Source organism: Perna viridis, chromosome 2 (genome assembly GCF_037379345.1).
Source record: "Perna viridis isolate PV_CMFRI_1.1 ecotype Kerala chromosome 2, ASM3737934v1, whole genome shotgun sequence".
Taxonomy (NCBI): Eukaryota; Metazoa; Mollusca; class Bivalvia; order Mytilida; family Mytilidae; genus Perna; species Perna viridis.
The window spans coordinates 32539910-32559997 of record NC_142446.1 but is presented as its reverse complement, the minus strand read 5'-3'; the positions used below and the strand labels follow the sequence as shown (position 1 = coordinate 32559997).

Below are 20088 nucleotides of genomic sequence, written 5' to 3'. Positions count from 1 at the left end.
TTTTTTTTTCGTTTTTCGTTTAGGCTATTTACTTCGATTTTGACGTTTTTGAATTTTCAAATCAATTTTTGTATTTTTTCCCAGTATTTTTATCAACTTTATTACATCATCCAAGCCATTCCAAATTTCAAGGTCTAACACGTTTCTCTTATATCCTACTGATACACTTTATCTAATGCAGACACTATTTTTATTCAAATAAAGGTATTACACGATATCGAACTTCATGATTTTAAAACCAAACCACCTGATTGTGTACCCTTTATCTCGCCAGCCAGTAGTTTTGTAGTGCAACATGGCATCACAACTATATCTGATCCTTGGGGGAATTTAGGGGTCTCGGGCTTAAAGCGACTAAAACGCCCATGATCGGTCATTGAAAAATCTTAATATGACTCACACATTTAATGATTGCATTGAACAAATATTTGAAGCTTCATTAAATAAAATACGTCAAACAAAATCACTCTAGAGGGCAGCACATTACAAAAACTGAATACTTGATAATTATTTCATCAAAAGTTCTTTATTATATATGCATCCCCTACTTCTCAGGCGCTCGTGCAAAATAAGAGTATTATTAATTAGGTAAAGTGTCAACAAAGTGTCTAACAGGCCTAAAGACAAGCCTCCATTCCCGTTCAAAATGTATGTATTCCCCCTTAATCTTGCAAGGCATGCTTAGGATCACTAATTAGGCAAATTTATCAAATGACGTTACGCTGTGACTGATTCTAAATCGCTGTTCCTAACCTTACTATTCTATCAACAGTAAATCACAGCGGAACAAGTGAAAGATTAAGAATTTCTCTCACGAATGCTAGGAATCAAAGAGACCAGTGTAAATACGGCAACTATTCCCTCTGTAAAACACGGTCATTTATAGGCAGTCTACTAAAAACATTCAATGAAAGTATCTCTATCAATACAATTACTGTCATTGTGACATTACGTTACTATCACAAATCGTCTGTGACATCGCCAATGTTCTGATTTTCATTGTACTATACAACGAGTAAAGACACTTGTCGTTTGAACTTAAAAACGCCGGTTTGCGTGAAGAGGTTTCTTTTACGGACACCCAAATCTCTTATATATTCGGTAATAGAGTTATTCATAAAACTTTTATTTTTTCATTTCTCATTCAAGATTCCTTCCCTATTCTTATTTATGCATGGTGTATTCCCTCGTGCCCAATAGAGTTCATAGATCATTCCTGATTGAGCCTTTCTCCCATTACCCTAAAACGGGCATTTTATTTCATTAGTTATTATAATAGTGCACCTAAAAAGAAAGCACTATTCAAATACTTGACAAAAACAAACACACAACTTAAAAATAGTTTATTTCTTTATTTCACAATGAGCACAATAATGAAAGCTTATTGCACGATACCTCGAATTTTCAATTATATTATTGACAGGGGGGATGTCCTTTTGAAAAGTTGTTATAAATCAGATTGAGGTGTTTCTTAGTATTGCAAAATTAAAATTTCCAAGCATTAGCTAGCTATCAATACATTTACCAACTATTTAAAGTAAATACTACCCTAAATTATATTATCTTACAAGATAAACAATTTTCCGATGCTTTAATAATACAAAATAAATAAGACAACTTAAATTTCCAATAATTTTAACACAACTTCATTGCAGTCGGAGTTTTACATAGATTGGTAAAACTTAAAATCACATTCAGCTAAAACATAAAAATGGCAATAATCATTACTGAATGTAAAATTCTTTTATTGTCTAGACACTAAAAAGAAGAAATGCTAACTAAAACACAAATTATACTTCATTTTTCATATGTAAATAATTGTTCCATGCATGAGTGCATTGCCAAATCTCAATACTAGTATTTACAGTCAAAAAATATTTTGTAAAACAATACTGAGATAATTTTCAGTTTTGATACTGGTATATTGCAACAAAATTAATGCTGAAAATATATAGTGGAAAATATAAATAAATGGTTTGATCTAAAAGTGGTTTAATGCATTGTGCTTAAATGAAACTGAAGTAAAGACGAAAACAATGTTAGAATCCTGAAAACCAAATCGACAACATATGAAGATAAAGGAATTAAAAGGTACACAAAGGAATGAGCAACACTAAACGTTTACATAGAATATATACAAATCTGAAGAACTGGCGTAATGAATGAAAGTCTAGACAAAACGTGGACATTGTAATGTAGTATGACTGGACATACTTGCATATCTATTCTTAATTAATGATTATCATTTAAACACTTTCTAAAGTGTATATTTTGCATACAAATTGTAATCTTAATGGAGTGATCGTAGGGAAGGTAATATAACGACTGGATTATTCGGGTTATTTTAATTCAAGTCAATGACACTGCTGATGTTTTATTTTTTATATACATTACTCAGTCATGTGATATTTATATATTTCTTTTAATTTTAGAGACCAATCAATTGTATTCAAAACAAAAAAGTTATTTCAAAAAAGGTTTTTGAAAAACTTTTTTTTTTTTAAATTAAAGAAATTAATATTCTTTAATTGAAATTTTAGTAAAAAGCAAACAATTTTTTTTTCATCTTTTTTTGTCATTAACAAGTAATACAACTATAGTAGTATTTAAATATAATATCTGCCTGATTACTTGCTGTGACATTGATGATATTGATTTTTAAAAACTATTTTCAGTTCTCAGGTTGAATTTTGAAGAAAAAAAAATCAAGTTTTGATATATTTCATTATACATTTATTTTGAAACATATTTTTTACCCTACCAGTGCACCTGGTCCATACTCCCAGTTTTTAGTGGAGTCCGAGTTGCTCATTTGCTTTTGTTACTTTGCATGTATGATTTTAGTTACTTTATGTCCTTTGTTGTGTATGTCTGTTTTCCATGTCTAGTCTTTGTTCCTGGATTACATTCTTTTGATTACCGCTATAACCTTGGTTCCCTTGATTACTCTTTCTACTTCACACAAATTTTGTTTTTTGGTTGTGTGGCAACATATTAAGATAAAGTGTTAAATGATAGTAGTACCAAAGATACATCATAATCCTGATGCATGCAGGGAAAAATGTCAGGCTTCTGTGTTAATGTATATCAGTTAATTAAGACTAATTAGTGAGGCTTAGAAATTAAAGAAATATACATTGATGCATATTAGATACTATTAAATTGGAGTCCTTTCGGGTTCCTATTCCCTTTAAATTCTGGAATTGTATATCAAAAGGAGTTTAAAATAAAATAAAAACAAATACCCACTATAGTAGAGTAGTACCCAAAAATTACTAATTATAAAGCACTTTTCTTTCTGTTTTGAGAATAACTTTAAATGGAAGCACAAAAATCTATATAATAGCAATATAAACATCAAACAGAAATATTTAGCAAAAAAAAAAAAAATAAATCTAACAATGACACCAAAAAATGTGCATATATATGTAATAAAACAAACAGAATTCAGATTTAGTAATAGTAGACATCAGGCGCGTAGACTAGGGGGTGGGGGGTACAGCACGTCTATTTGGGTGATTGGATGAATTAATAAATGTCCTCTGCAATGTAAACAAACCAAAAAATGAGAATGTACAATTTGTTTAAAAGAATAATAAAAAATAAGTTTTTAATAAATTCATCATTTTAAAAAATAATGTCATTAATAAATACTTGTATTAAAAACTGAAAATGTAAATTCAAAAACAAGAATTTGGAAATTAATGACATTCAATTAATCTGTCGTTTGTGGACTTTGCACTACATTCAAATTTAAACATTGTATGGAAAATGCCACAATGAGGAATTGGAATTTAGACTTCCGCCTATAAAATAGTGAATATTAAAACATTGGGAAAAAAACGTGTTGACAAAATTCGAATTGCTGCTAAATAGAATAATAGTTACATTTATTTTGAATACTGACTATACCAAGTTAATATCTTATACACATCTTTCAGGCTCATCTCAGATATTCACATGATAAAGCCAGAATCCAAACAAAAGTATTTTTTATTCCAAATACATTTATTTCCATCTAATATTTTTACTTCGGATATTAGCAAAGGTTTGAAATGTATTAGACTACCTGAAAATCTATTTGTAGTTGTTATTTGTTAAGTACTCATATACAGGGTTGATTTTATAAGAATAATAGTGAAGTTAAACAAAGAACATTCAAGCAGGTACAGTAAATCAACCATGTATTAAAATATACCTACTGATCATCTACCCAAGGGGAGATTGGAATCAGCTACCCCACCAACACCTCCTTTGTTTACTACAATTTTTTTTACCAAAATATACAAGAGGTAGTCTGGAAACCCTCGCTTTATAAATTTCAGGATTAGAATTCCCTTTTATAAACTTCTGGATCCACTGCAGTCTAATGGCTATTTGTAAGTTTCAATCTGTCAAAGGAATATCATTATAAGAGAGAAAAAAGTCTACCTATTAAAATTATAAAACATGTAGGAGCCATCATAAAAATACGAAGAACTTTAAATAAAGGGATGTAACTATTCCACTCTTTTACAATCTGATAAATATCATTATTAGTGGCTGACAATCTCATTTCTATCGCAATAATTAAAAATAATTCACACTTGTAATATTTCAATAACAAAATGCCATATTGCCATGTCCATTGTCCATAGGTAATCACTAATTTCAGCGAATCTAAAATATTTCACACTACAGTTACTCTTTCAGAATGAAAATTTCTTTCTATCATAACTGCATTTTTTAAATTCTGTGTTGGTAAAGGAGGAATCAGATCAGCAATTTAAAAGTGTTCCAATATAGATTTACGGAACATGAATGAAACGACACATTAGTACATCATTACTCCCCAAATTGAAAGACAATGAAAGTGCATGTAGGACCAGAAACCTAATACATAAAATCATACAAACCATATGCGTCTATGAGGTAATAAGAAATTTTGTGACATTGTATTATATTTTTTTATTTACATTAAAAGCACACAGAGGCTCAACGGTGGTCTTAGAATAAAATGCTATGAAAAGAGTAGAAAAAAAAACAGTTTGATTGCTGTAACTTTTTACAAAGGTGATCAGAAATTTTTACAAAGTGGTCCTAAAAAAGTTCAAATACACATTATATACAGACGTTCTCAAACATTTTTATGATCTTTCATTTGATCTTATTTTATTTCCCAATGTATTATAATGAGAATGAAAAGTAATGCCAGGTGCTATTGGCAATGTAAACTATGATACTTCAACTTGCCATATGAAAGAAATGTATGTCAAATTTACATATATAATCTACCTACAATGACAATATGAAGACAGACAGTTCAAAAGAAAGAAAATGTCACTTGTTTAATCTAACTTTTGAAAACTGTTATATGAGAAAGGTATAATCTGTAAGAATTTGAAGTTTTAAAAACCGTTCTGTGGAGGAATTAGAGGATGAGTACACATCATTTTCTTTTTTGCCTTAAACATTTTAAAAACATCTAGAAAACAACTGAAAAGCTATTTAAATTTATCCTGGAGCATCTGTGACTTAAGATATTTTTTTTGATTGCTTTAATGGGGAAATGTGCTGGAAAATTTTTCTGCCATTTTTCCATAGCACATTTCAACTAAATTTGACCTATCAATATCTTAAGTACCACTCCTCATAAGAATCATGCAAATGTTATTCATGGTTGGAAAGCCTACATATTTTTATTTTTGATGTTTTGCTTTTAATGTCATATTAAACAGAATGTAACATGTAGCTTCTCATAGAACTTTTGTTCTTAGGAGATAAATATTATATCGAAAGAACTGTAAAATTTAAAATTAAGGGAGATAACTCTGTAAATAACACTAAAATACAGTAGAAACTATTGAATTTTCCATGTGGATTATCTCCTAAGAGCAGACAGATTGGAATGAAAAAATATACATTTCATCATATAGACCTATAAAGCAACTTAATAACAGAATTAAAAATGTGTAGCCTTCTTTGAAGAGTATCACATATTACAGAATTTGTATAAATCTTACAAAGACTACTACTTAAAAAGGGAAACTTTACACTTTGATAGTAATTTCTGGAGTTTATGAGGTATAAATACTTGGATATTTCTGGAGTTTATGAAGTATAAATACTTGGATAATGCAATAAAATCTCTGTTTTTATATGCCATTATAGATCCTATCAGACTTGGGACAATTGGTCTGTGTACTGTGTTGTCCCATATTTCAAACTTTATTATATAGCAGATAACTTCTTGCTAGTCTTACAATCAAACTTAGTATAGATAAATGTTATGAAAAATTTGTCCTCCATTTTTTCTGAAATCACCAAATACCTATTTTTAGAGATTATTTATGCTTTAAGTTAAAATGAATATTATCTTTCTTTCTTCTCTAGTCTTTGGCAAGTGCTTCTCAGGATAAACAAAAGAGCAAAATCATTGTTGTTGATTTATGATACATAATCTATAAAGACTGAAAAAATATGACTACAAATTCTAACCTTATAAAATCAAAGTTTTAAACTAGAATATAACCCTGTAAAATTTCTGATCACTTATTGCAAAAAGAAAGATGATAGATTTAAAATTTATTAAAAAATATTTTAACATACCATAAATTTAAAAATATACATGTAGATTATAAAAAAGTACAAACATGCCACAATAAGATTTTAAAAAATGTCTTAAAAAAAGAAGTTAACAAATATTTCAAATTTCTGTTTATACAACTTCAATAACCAGCACATTTAAAAATAAACAAAATATATTCACAAAAAAAGAATGGGCAATATACCTAAAAGTCTGAAAAGTAACTGACAGGACAAAAAAATTAAGTCCTAGTATAACCAATAACAAATAAAAAAATGTTTTTCAATCAATTCTACTGAAAAACTACAATCATGCATTTTCAGTCAGTTTTATCAAATGTTAAGAAATATTTCATAGCTAAAAGCCACAAAGAATGACTTTCTATGTATTGTCAGTAAAGAATTTTTATCATATTGTCAATCACAAAAACTCAATTAAAAAGGAGAGTTCTAGTAGTGCCATCTTAAAAAACTGATTTCCATTCTGTAGCTTCAAACTGTAAACACACTTTTCATTCACATATAACTTAAGAAATTCAGAATTGCAGATCTTGACAAAACAACTTTTAAAAAAATTGCAGAAAGATATTATGCAGCAAAAAATACAATAAAACTAGTTAAACCTGTCTACCACAAACATAAACCTGTAAAATATGGTCAAGTTTATAAATAGTCCAAATTGTCAAATTAATTTAATTGTTGTTGTCACTTAATTTTACCATTCTGATTTCATGACTTGCTATTAATTGAATTTTTTTTTTAAATCAATAACAAATATAAAGGTATTTTAGTTTCTTCTCATTAAACACAGGTTTCACTATGAAGAGCTGTCCGATTAATACAAGTAACAGTTACATACATATATGTATATATAAATAAAGATTTAAAGCCCAACAGATAACAGCAGAATAACAAAATTCAACAATACATCAAAATCACAATGTAAAGAATTGAAAAAATACAATTTGTCTAATACAAATGCCCAATAATGACCATGTGACATGCAGAGTTCAAATTGCAGTCTTCCAGTCATCCAGATCAAATTGGTGACTTAATTTTTCACAAAACACTATATATTTTTGTTTCATTCAGAACCTTCTACATGCATTTGCAGCCTTTCAGCAACCAGGTTATTTTACTAGCTACAAACACTGAACATGTTTTTCTTTTCTGAAAGTGCATATCTTCATATGTGTTTGTACAGAGTATTTTAGGATGACAAAACCTTGTGAGCTGTTTTGCATTTAACTATTAAAGCATATAAAGTGGGTTCTAATGTTTAAAGTTTTTTGGTCATTTTAGCATATAGGACATCAAAGTTCAACAAAAAAAATCAACAATGAAGAATATAAATAACAAAGAAGGGATAAGACTGTTTCTGTCCTTTGACCTTTGAACTTTAAGCCACCTGTTCATATTTAGATTTGTTGATGTTCTTTGCAAGACAGCAAGCAAACAGAGCACCAAACAACTGAAAAGATAGAAACAAGTATTATTGATTGATTGATACATTGTAGTTTTAGTTAGATATTACACACATTTTAGGATGAGTATGCATGATCAATTATCCCACATAGCAAGCTGCACTTTCATTTATTCTGTACTTTTATCCTTTGCTCTTGTAGACATATGTTTTTCTATCTCTTGTACATGACAAGATATCAAATAACATGGTCATCCATCAAAATTTTGGGTGTTTTTGTGACATCATAAGACCTTCTTTAGAGTTTTGAATGAAAATGACATCAAGCTACAACAGATGATCAATATATGCAAATATTAGATTATGATAAAATAATTATAACTGTTTTTGATTTTGATATTGTCAGTAAAAAAATCAAAAGTTACTATTATTCTACATTTATTGATCTAGGCAACAGAAGCACTAGCCTACAGGTAGGAATGATATTCCATTCAGACACATTATTCTGACTCTGAGCTACCCAATCCTCACTCTACCTGCAAGGTGCCTGACTGAGAAGCAGTAACTACATTTTTAAGGTCTTTGGAGTAACTCTGCCATGATCAAATAACAAAAGCAAATAACAAACTAAATCTATGTTTGGCTTAAAGAAATACATATAAAATGTTTAATTTCGAGACTTTTCCATTGTATTTCAAAGAAGAATCAAATCAGGTACTCCAAAACCATATTGATATAGTTTCTACAATCATACTTTTATTGAAATAATGAGATTGTAGCAAGTGTTTATGAAAAAGGATGGTTCGAAATACACTCAAATCTTGAAAAAAAAAAAGAAAGACAACTCCTATCAGCCTCAGTAATGTTTTTAGGTTGAATAAGAATTTTAAAAAAATAAGTCAGATTAAACATGACTCCTACCTGTAGAAATGCAAAACCGAGTGCCACTCCACCTATCAATCCCATGTTTCCTTGCATGAAGTCTAAAACTGTATGATAACATCCCTACAAACATAATATCAATCATGTAAATAGCAGCATTAAAACTTATACATAGCAAGGTATTCATCTATAAATACATTGTATATCAGAAAAAAACCAAAGGCATTAAAATAAGGAACCAAATCAAACTCCAAAAACTTATGCAACGCAGGGAAAGAAGATACAGTGTTTTTTAGGGTTTTGAATTTTCAGATAGTGCAAACTTTGGTATAATATTATATGATATAATTAATAATTATGGTCAGACAAGTCTGACTACTAGACTGGTGAATAGCTTTAGGAACCTATGGTCCACTAGAAGTGGCATTTGTTTCTAAAAACAAAATATATATGTTTCACAGAGTATAAATTACCAAATCCTTTAACTTTGGTTTTATAATATACATTTACTGACACATGGAACATTTTTAATACTTATACATCACATACATCACACATGAAGTACATAATCAAGGTGTAATTATTTATATTACACCTCAGTATTAGTTCTCTCTATAAAAATGAACTAGACAGTCATACTATATACGTGTAAAAATATTCATCTATTTGGACTAACATGTACATGTAATATGTAAATAGATTCAAATGGTCATTAAAACATGTACAAATTCTATTAAGTGCTGTGAATAGTTTTTGACATTTTATTTATTGTTGAAGATGGAGAGAAAGACAAGGTGAAAACAACAGGACACCCACATCTGTAATATAAAAACTTCATAAAAACATCATGGATCATCAAAAAGTACAACTTAATTCACAAAAAAAATCTTCCATAGCTGTCCTTTACAACATGATACACCCATCAGATTTTTTATGATTTATACAGTCCTTCAAATTTGAAAAGAATCATGTGAAACTTTTTCCATAGCGACAAACATACTCAAAAAAAAATTTTTGAAACCCTCAAAAAGTGTGTGGTATTGTATGCTTGTGGAGATATGGACAAACAGAAAGCTGACATCAGTATACCATATAACATCTACCAAAATAAGGGCATATATAAACTAACCTTAGTGTTGATTTCCATGGTTTTATTGGCATCAGGGGCATTAGGTAGGTTTGTATGTTTACATGTTGACTTTTCATCCTTGCAACAGGAAGTGGGGACGCTGTTAGGGGTACCAGTCCATCCAGTAGTGAACCAGTCTGTGTAGCTGTTCATTCCACAACATTCCAACTGTATACAATTAAGAAATATCCATAGATCAGTATTCATCATCGACATTCTAACTATACAAACACCTAACTCTGTATAACCCATTACATTAATTGTTTACCTTAAAAAATCAAGTGAACGTATGTATTGATATAACTCCATCAAAACATCCCCCTCCCCTGACTTCTAACTGGTTTCGTGCTCTTTATTTTTCTCAGCATAATATATACTTAGTAGGTTCCTTTGAGAGACTTGTTCTTCATCAATACTTGGGCTTACCTCTTGTTTATTTTTCTATATTTCTACTTCTATCTTAAATCAAAATAAAAAAAAAAAAAAAAACAAGTGAAACTCATATAATCATTTATTTTCGTGGGCATAATATTTCATTGTTTTGTGTTTGAAACTGATTTTATTGGGACAAATTTTCATTGATTATTTTTTTAATGAGATCGCACTTCTGATTCAAGCTTTCTGGTTTGCTGTAGAGTCTCTATTCTTCCGTAAAAACTGCACAGTTTCCACTCCCACTTGGCAAGGCAGATGGGAGAAACTTTTGAATAAAGTACTTTTTGCTGATACCATGTTTTTGACAGCAATTTATTAATTATTATTATACAATATTGAAACCATTCAGCTCAAATATTCACGTTTCCACTACTTGCAAATCAAGGGTGTCACTAAAACAATGACGTCTGCAGGACACCGTTTTTTTTTTTTGGCTATATATCTTTATTTCTCAATAAACCTCTTTACAGTGGTACAGAGACAGTTAACATTACAATGTAGCACTAATGGCAAAATATATGATATGTAATACAACATAATTAGGAATATCAGTACAAAAGGTTACGACACAGTGTATGAAATCATTACTAATGTACATCAAAATGTTTCATTATTAAACATATTTATTACCCTGGAGAATTCAACTTTTTAATTATAGCATTAATTAATTTATATAATTTACTAAGATCCAAGACGTTCTTAGTTTGCATTATATCTCTCATAACAAGAATATTTGGACATGATCTAAATCTAAATTTCAAATTATTCAAAGAGGTAATGAAACTCATCACCAATGTCATGAGAGTTACATAAAAAGCATTTTCTGTCATTTCGATTGATATTTCCCTATCTGCCATATTCAATCGGCAAGTTATGATTTGTAGTTCTAAATCTACAAAGTCTGATCGCCTTTTTATGATCTAAAACTTTCAAATAGTGTTTGAACTCAAACTTTTCTTTAAAAATTTGATAATTTAGTGCCTTCGGTGAGTTCTGAACTTGGGAATTCCATGACTGATTAAATTGATCAGTCAGTTTTTGTTTGACAGTGTTATAAAGCCACGTATTACTGACAAAATTTTGTGACAGTGTGTATCCCAAATGTATGACAATCCACAGTTATCAAATATGGATTTTAATAAAATTAATCCAAATCATATTTTGTCCATCAAAAATTTTTTCTTAAACAAAGTTTGTACAAAATAACAGGTAGTTTCTCTTGTTTTCCCAATATTAATTTGGACCAGTAATTGACTGTTCACAGTTAATGAAAAAGATATTTTGAATAAGCCAAGCTCATTTATTTACGTTTTGACTTAATGAAATAGCTCATCAAGTGGATCAAAGAATTGGAGATAACTGTTTTCACATGTGTAAATGATCTTTTAATATATGTTTATTAAATGACAAAGGGCTTGAGGACTGCCTGGCACTCCAATTATTGTGTACTACACACCTCTACCACACACACATAAGTGAAGTAAATTACAGCTGTGTTTTTTAAGGGAATGATTAGGATTATTGATTTTATTTACATACATTTGTTTAAGTATAAGTATAAGTGCATTTGAATCAAAATATTTTTATTTAAGATTAAAATAAACTTTTGGAGATAAATTTTCATGGGGACTGATTTTTGTTGGTCTGTTCTACCCACAAAATAAACACAAATTTCTGCCTTTATAGTACTTGTTATATTATTATCGTTATTACTGTTTCTTTCTGTCATGATTACATTTACTATGTTGTAATCTTGAAACTTTTAATCATGTATGGCATCATAATATTCTTAGGTTAAAGTAAACTATGTGTGTGTGTTTTCTTTTAATTAAAAATTGAATTTTTTAAAAGTAAGGTTGAATAGGCAACACACTGTTTTCTCAAACCATATTATTCAAGTGTTTAGTACTATTATTATTGTTATTATTATTATTATAAATAGCATAATATTTACTGAAAATCTGGTTTTGATATTACACATTTTTTTCCCAACAAAAAGTTTTGGGTAAAAAAGAAACAGATATTATTTAGCTTAGCCTTAAAGATTCCCCAGAATTCATCAGCCTACCTTTCTCTGGAGATCATCCATCCCCATGGTGATATCAGAATCATTTCCATATTGATTCAAAGCATGTTCTAGACCTTCCTTAAATCCTGCCTCCAGCTATAAAAGACAAATAACAGCTGAGTATCAACTTACATGACATTCTGTAGATTAAAACTTATTTAAAAAGTTGGCAATTTATGTTGTTCTTACCAATTCAGTAATTACAAACCAACATTCATTTCTTAGAAAACATGGGTTTGTGATGAAAATGTTTTGAAAACAAAATTTGGCATGTGCCAACCACTGCCTGGTCTTCCTCTTACATGTTCCTTCAAAACTTTGATTCATGTAGGTTTATGCTGGCGAAAGACAACAACTTCCAAACATAATAATCAACAAAGAGAAAAGGGAAATACCATGGTAAATAATACTCTTAATTCCATATAAATTTTTTTTTGTTGACTTGATGGCCTTAAGGTTACCAATTCACACAAGAACTTGCCTTAATTTTCACATTTCTTAAAGACTTTAACCCTTTATGTCTGTACACTGCACCCTACAAACTGTTTTAAGGGGTTAAGATTATTCTTTGAACTGGTATTTGAAAATATCAAATGAATGAAGTAAGCTAGTTTGCACATCTATTTACATATACAAAATGCACATGTACCAGTGCATGTACATGTATAAATCATGTAACTAGTATTTCTTATTTATTGCAGCATAAGGCCAGTGCTTAACTATCAACAGGGTCAAAATCAACTCAATCATATGTGCACATTTATCGATATACTGCAAAATAAAAGGACAGCTATTTGATATTGAGTGAAGCCTGGTAGATTCATTTGGCTAAAAAAATTTATTTTGACAATGTCAACGGCTCAGATATTTGTATTTTACATACATGTAGTCAAATTGTTTTCTTTTACGTAAAAGCATAACATTAAGATCAGAGTGATTAGAAAGGATCAAAAACATGTTTTTCTCCCACTTGAAAGGTCAAATTATTCAATTTCAAAAATGTTGGTGCAAAAATATCTACTTTACAATTCTTTTAAGCTCCATCTTAATTAAATGGTCATCCCCTAATAAATTGGTCTTTTTTAAGGGCATACCTTTCCCTTGTAGACAAATCCAGCAGCACCAGTGGCAAGCATGATGACAAATACAATAACTAGAAATCCTGCATACTGAAATAGTAAAAAAAAATACCTGAATATCTATTAATAAAAAGAGATTTTTGATTGAACAGTATTTAAAACAAAAACTGAAGTGTTTAAAATTCTGATCTTAACATTTAACTTTGCAAACTACAGTATGATAAAATGTAAACCAAGTAGAAGACATTTTTCAAATAAATTACATGAACATGTATAACTGACAAGTATTTTGGATTTTTGCCATAAAATATGTTCATATATGTATGTAAGGAAAAGCATGTACATGTAGTGGTTAAGTTCTGTTCCACATGTATTTTTTTACCAGCTATACTAACCTTATATGACATATGTTTGTCCACTATGCATATGGCACAACCCTATAATATCCCACATTTCAGGAGAAACCAACAATAAAAAATTGTCATTGCCTTAATAGATGAGTTGGACTAGGTAGACTAGATGCTGTATGCAATACTTACCATGTAAAGTAACACAGAGTTGCCTTTGACAGTACAGCAGCATCCAAGGGATCCAACAATGACGATAACTACACCCACTCCTATCAGTATGTAGGGGGACTCCTTGTAATAGATGGATGACAACTCCATATACTTATAAAGATCAACTTTAGTCCATATACCAATTGCCAAAATGGCAATACCAGTAACCTGAAAGGAGAAAGTGAATAATTCAATTATTTTCTTATTTTCTTAACCAGTGAAAGAAACTACATGTAGCATGAGACCAGTACTAAAACAATAGCTGGATTATATGAGATACTAGCTATGTAGATTTGATTTTTATTAACCAAAAAAACTAAGTATACAATAAAATATATCTACCATTTAGAGTAATCTTACCTTGTAAATGCTATCTCAGTGCAAATATTCCATTAACATAATAATCATAATTTTATTTCCATTGGTTGGCAATGAATAAACATGAATACAAATCTATAATACAACATATGTACATCTATTGCCACATACATGTGTATTTACCAACATTTTCAGTTGATATTGAGAGATTGGATCAACAATATGCCAAGACAGGCAATATAGTGCAAATTGTGCAATGTATGCTGTATCACTTGTTTTCGTTCCATATCTTTGAATATGCAATCATTTGTGCATGTGATTATTGGATTCATGCCAATTACAACCTGTTAAAATTTGGTATGACTGTTGCATTATTGCATGAGGCAACTGGAGATATCATACCTCATGATGAACAGAACCAACCAAAGATTGAATCAATAAACATCACAAACAGAGTAGATTCTTTGATTGATATATCTAATGTGTTCAATCTTTGGATGACTCCATTTATTGTGAGGTCTGTGGAGCTCACTTCACATAACAATGCAATTCACACTGAACTTTTACAGCTTGTACAAAAAGATGTAATTTGAAATACCTTGAGTGTGTACATACATGTAAGTACAATAGAATCAGAGCAGCCAGTTAAATTTTGTTTACCTGGTTATACATGTACATGTGTTCTTAATTTTGTACCAATTAAACAGGTTTAAATACAATTGAATGTGCAAAGGTCCAATGGTTCTTCCATTGAAATTAGAATATACATTAAACATGGGCTTATTTTTTTCTGGTAGTGAACTTTTCTATTTGTATGCTCATTTGCATCACTGCTCCACTTTTCTGTTTCCTTTTTTCACTTTGGTACTTAATTTTTTCAGAATATCTTTCTATGCATCCATGTATTTAGGTAGGGGTAACCTCTGTTTTTGTTGAGATCATCCTGTGTATTGTTATATAATTATATTGTTTGTATTGCTTTAGTTGATGTACAAAATGTAGTAGAGCATTGGCTTACATGTATATTGACATGAGTCATAGGTTTGATTATGAACTGCTTCTAATCAACCGCTAGGTTTGAACATACACTGTAACTTCTTTGTATTTTTTTCTGATTCCATCAAAGATATTGCAGGGACTAAAGACAAAAGCAATTAGGCAACATTTTATAATTGGATATTTTATATGTCCAAATATGAAATATCACACAACTACAGTATTATATGTTGCAGGAGGACTGCAAACCATAGTGGTGCACTGTGTTGGGAAAGATGCTATGTTCCTCGCACGTTAAAGAACCCTACTGTGGTATTCAATAGAAGTAGGAACCTTTGCACTGTGCCACAGTGGCAATCAAAATTTGTTGACCCTTTTCATTTCATCATCATCATTTTTTCATGTTCATTTTATCATCCATTTCATGTTCATCACCTGAATATAGCACAAATATTGCAGCTCGGGGAGTTAAACCCCAACAATCAATCAATTCATCAATCCGTTGCAGGACTAAAGACAATATGGTTATGGAATAAGACTTTTTTCTGCACACTTAAATATTGGAATACAAATATGAAATATTTTATGTTATTGGGACTAATACATATTTTAACAGTTGCACATTCTTTAAAAATGACAAGTATTTCAAAAATGGGACATATACCATACCTGTTAACCTTTGGAACAGTTCAAGTGGGAGATTCTCCCCATTGAAACTGTCCCATATAGGAGTTTCACTGAAAAAGAAAGCAGAGTTTTTTGAGCGTAAAAATTCAATTATTAAGTATTTTTCATTTTGACAAAAAATTTCTACCAATCTTTAATTTACATAAATTTTAATGTGGGGAAATTCAAAATTTTTTATATGCTTTGTGGGAGTGTTCCTCCTAACGTTGGAGTGTTAACGTGTATGCATGTACAGTATAGCTGCAAATTATAATGTAAACAAAAAGAAAACATATGAAAGTATTTATGACGAAAAATATATTACCCAGAAAATAAAGTTGAAAACCATCATTAGTGTTTTCATGCATGCAACTGCCGGTCCAGATGCCATGGCAGAACTCAACCTTCCAGCCATTTTCTATTAGAAAAGTTGTCACAGCCCTGTGATGCAATAATTTTATGAAAATCAATATTATTATCGAAGTTTGTTGTGGGTGTTTACGTGGCGGAAACTCTATGGCGTGTGTAAAACTATATCCGTATTCGGGACAACAAAGAGATTACTTTTCGGATTACAGTGATTTTTATCAGAATTGATATACCAGTCACCAGATCTAGAGCTTTTAGATTTGTAAAACCTGATCGCATCTGCAATTATCTTACACTACCGCAGGAAAATAGTCGCATTGTCACCCCCATTAAGGTTCAAATGCAGATAGTTAAGTCCACTTCGTAGGGATTTCTAATATATCAAATTTAATTCTATGTTATTTACGCCAATTAACAAACCAATTAAACAATTTTTACTACGAACTAAATCTTCTGATTAATTTGGTTTGTAGTTAACAACGATCCCATTAAAATAGTTTACCTCTAACCTCTTATCACTACTGTACCTGTTTATTTTTATGCATTTACCAGATTAAGCCAGTCGTTCAGTGTCGATATATTCAAGTTGCCTATCACAGACAGCATGCCTCCATTGGGCCAACGTTGGCTGATGGTTGGATCGTTGGCTTTTAGTTGGCGTTGGCAAGACAACGTTGACCCAATGGAAATGTTTCTTCTTGATTTATTTTAAGCAAAATGGTTTTTACTTGACAACCAAAATGATTAAACACGACATTTTGAAATTTTAAATACTTTCATATCATAAAAAGGTTCCACGTTGGCCCAACTTTGGTCCAACGTTGGCCGGACTATGTTTGAACAACCATTTCATTTTATGTTTCTCTTTAAAAACTTGTTTTAGAAGCGAATTCTGCGTGAGAGTACTGTTAAATTTTGATCTTTAAATCAAAACCATGATTACATTATTTGCATTATTCTACATTTGTCCAACCCAGAGCCAACATTAAGCCAATACTGAACCAAGGTCGAAACGACTTAGGTAACAAACGTGTTAAAAAAGACTTAATATTATTCTTGATGTAAAAATGTATGTCGGTCTCAAGAAAGTAAAACTAGAAAGCAAATCAGGATGTATGAAAGCAAACACTGTATTGCATCTAAACTGCGATACTAGGTTGGGCCAACGTTGGGCCAACGTTAAAAATCCAAAGTATATATATTAATATTATTTTACTTCTTTCAAAAAGTATTGTTGGCTCTTTTCTTGAGTTCTGTTAACTGCATGTTTAATATTCATGCAAAAAGTATTCGCATTTAATAATTAGAACTTAATAACACAGAATAATTATTATGAATAAACAAATCTAATTTATGATAACAACAATGTACATGATTATCTCCCCCTTATGCAGCTTTGTAACTGAGACCACAATACACCTTTTTAAAACAAAAGTTGTCTCTCATTTTAAACAAATGTATACATATTTTCAATGTAAATTCATCCTAAACACAAAACATTGACAGATGTTATCATATGTCTATTCAATGCAAAAAATAAAATGCAAATTTTCAATAATTAGTATATCAATGCTCATAGTATCTGCTAATTTTATATATTTTCTTGTTTTAATCTTGTAAACTACAATCAGATTGTCATTGGTATATTCTTACTGTAAAGAATTTATATGATAAAATGAGGGGAAATGAAAGCCCTTACTCTGTAGGAGTGCACAGCATCAGAACTCTGCGGCATGACCAGGAAATACATAATAAAATTATGTTCTAATATCTTAAGGAATACAATCGTCTGGCCATATGGTTGGGTTAAGGTTGGGCTTATGTTGGGCCAACATTGCGTATTCGTTGGGTCAGTGTTGACATTACGTTGGGCCAGCGTTGGGCCATGCAACGTTGGCTCTCTTTGCACTTACAACGTTGGGCCAACATTGGGTACCCTACGTAGGCCCAACAAAAATGATTCCGTTGAACCAACGTTGGCCCAACGTATGAATGCTGTCTGGGATCTATGTTTAGACACATAATAAACCATTTGATGTTTAGCTATAAAATAAAAAAAAACCTGCGAGATTATGAATAGTTATCAATCATAGACTTGAAATATAAAGAGGAATGCCGAGTACCAATTGGAATACCAGATATTCCAAGCAGGCCCTGGCGGATAAAAGGGGCAGTGGTTTCGATCAAGAAACTTGTATGAAGAAAGGGGTTTCAGGCTATTACTTTCCTCGTCGTTTGGCCATTTCTTTTACAAAAGGGTAGCAAAACCCCCGAAACCATCCTGACGTATCACCTACGGTATCGTGTAGTTTTATTACGGTTATCGCCTCGTGACATCTGGAGCCCGTAGATGACAAATTAAATGAAACTTTGCCTAGACGATGGCATAGGAATTTCGATAATGCATTTCTCTTGAATTGAGGTCATGTATTATTGCTTTTTGCAATAATCAATCTACTTGGCTATTATAATAGAGATGTAGGTGGTCCAGGGCTTAAAAGTGCATGGCTAATGTTTCCTGCAGCAGACATGATTAGTGAAATTATATTATAAGACATTATCGTTTATGTAAATGTACGTGTTTGTGGAGCTATAATAGCTAGATGCCCAGAAACTAAGCGCTTTTACATGACGCATAGACGGCTATGGAATAACGCGTGGAACTATACTTAGGTGCCCAGAAACTAAGCGCTTTTACATGACGCATAGACGTCTATGGAATAACGCGTGGAACTATACTTAGGTGCCCAGAAACTAAGCGCTTTTACATGACGCATAGACGTCTATGGAATAACGCGTGGAACTATACTTAGGTGCCCAGAAACTAAGCGCTTTTACATGACACATAGACGTTCATGGAATAACTTGTAGCACTTGAACTATAAAGCTCATCAAGAAATATAGCTGGTTGAGAGGAACATTTAAGGATATGATTTATTTCAATGATTGCGGATTAATTTTGAATGATTTAACAGACAGTTTCGACGTGGAGGTCGATAAATTGATTTTCGACCTGAAAATTAAAAAGAAAACTAGGAATGGCCAATGAGTAGTTTGTAGTTCAATTAAGCACTATGTCCGAGAGTTTTGTATTCATTCATCCAAGTATTCTATGTAAACCGATATCGAACTTGAATATTACACAAACTGGCGCACTGCTACCATACATTTTGGTGTGTGTGTTTCGTAATCAGAATAGTGAATTTAAAAATTCGATATTACACAGCTTTTGTTGAGATACAGTAGCCACCTCGGTCGTTACGGTAGAAGTGACTGAATGACTCCACCAACAAATGTGAAACGACCTTGACCGCTACGGCTGAAGTGACTGACTACTGACCGACAGACAGGTACCTCTGTAACGAAAGATGCAAGTAATGGCCCAGTAATGCAGAGGTGGTTTAACACACTGGCATAATTTATGCGAACGTGTTAAAATAGATTACTATTTAATTGTATTCATTTGAATAGTTTAACATAAACTTCATAACATTTGCAAGCAGTATACATGTAGGAATAGCTCTAGTCAGCGCTTCGTGTCGACTAAGAAGAATATATAGCAAAAATAAAGTCAATTAATGCATTTGATATATGAAACC

At 31.0% G+C, this 20088-nt stretch overlaps 1 protein-coding gene across 2 annotated transcripts; it reads right to left on the bottom strand.

The window, feature by feature from the left end:
• Positions 1-4922: 4922 nt before the first annotated feature.
• Positions 4923-16647, bottom strand: LOC148624683 (tetraspanin-7-like). Of its 2 annotated transcripts, none has more exons than XM_088567519.1 (7): positions 16446-16647; positions 14120-14308; positions 13596-13670; positions 12502-12597; positions 9999-10166; positions 8909-8992; positions 4923-8035 (listed from the first exon to the last, which is right to left on the bottom strand). In XM_088567519.1, exons 1-7 carry the CDS (start codon positions 16533-16535, stop codon positions 7964-7966), a joined length of 774 nt encoding a protein of 257 aa, XP_088423645.1. In that variant the 5' UTR covers positions 16536-16647; the 3' UTR covers positions 4923-7963. The 2 variants fall into 2 exon arrangements, with proteins under 2 accessions (XP_088423645.1, XP_088423646.1); XM_088567520.1 differs by lacking the exon at positions 16446-16647 and adding an exon at positions 16124-16141 and having other exon boundaries at positions 6553-8035.
• Between the last annotated feature and the right edge of the window lie 3441 nt (positions 16648-20088).

What these genes read in the sequence shown, in the direction of transcription:
- LOC148624683 (XM_088567519.1), bottom strand. Translation starts at nt 16,535, where the DNA reads ATGGCTGGAAGGTTGAGTTCTGCCATGGCATCTGGACCGGCAGTTGCA. An exon ending in GATTTGTCTACAAGGGAAAG is followed by an intron (nt 12,598 to 13,595) that starts GTATGCCCTTAA and finishes TGTCTTTTATAG; the next exon opens with CTGGAGGCAGGATTTAAGGA. An exon ending in TCGGTTTTGCATTTCTACAG is followed by an intron (nt 8,036 to 8,908) that starts GTAGGAGTCATG and finishes CTATCTTTTCAG; the next exon opens with TTGTTTGGTGCTCTGTTTGC.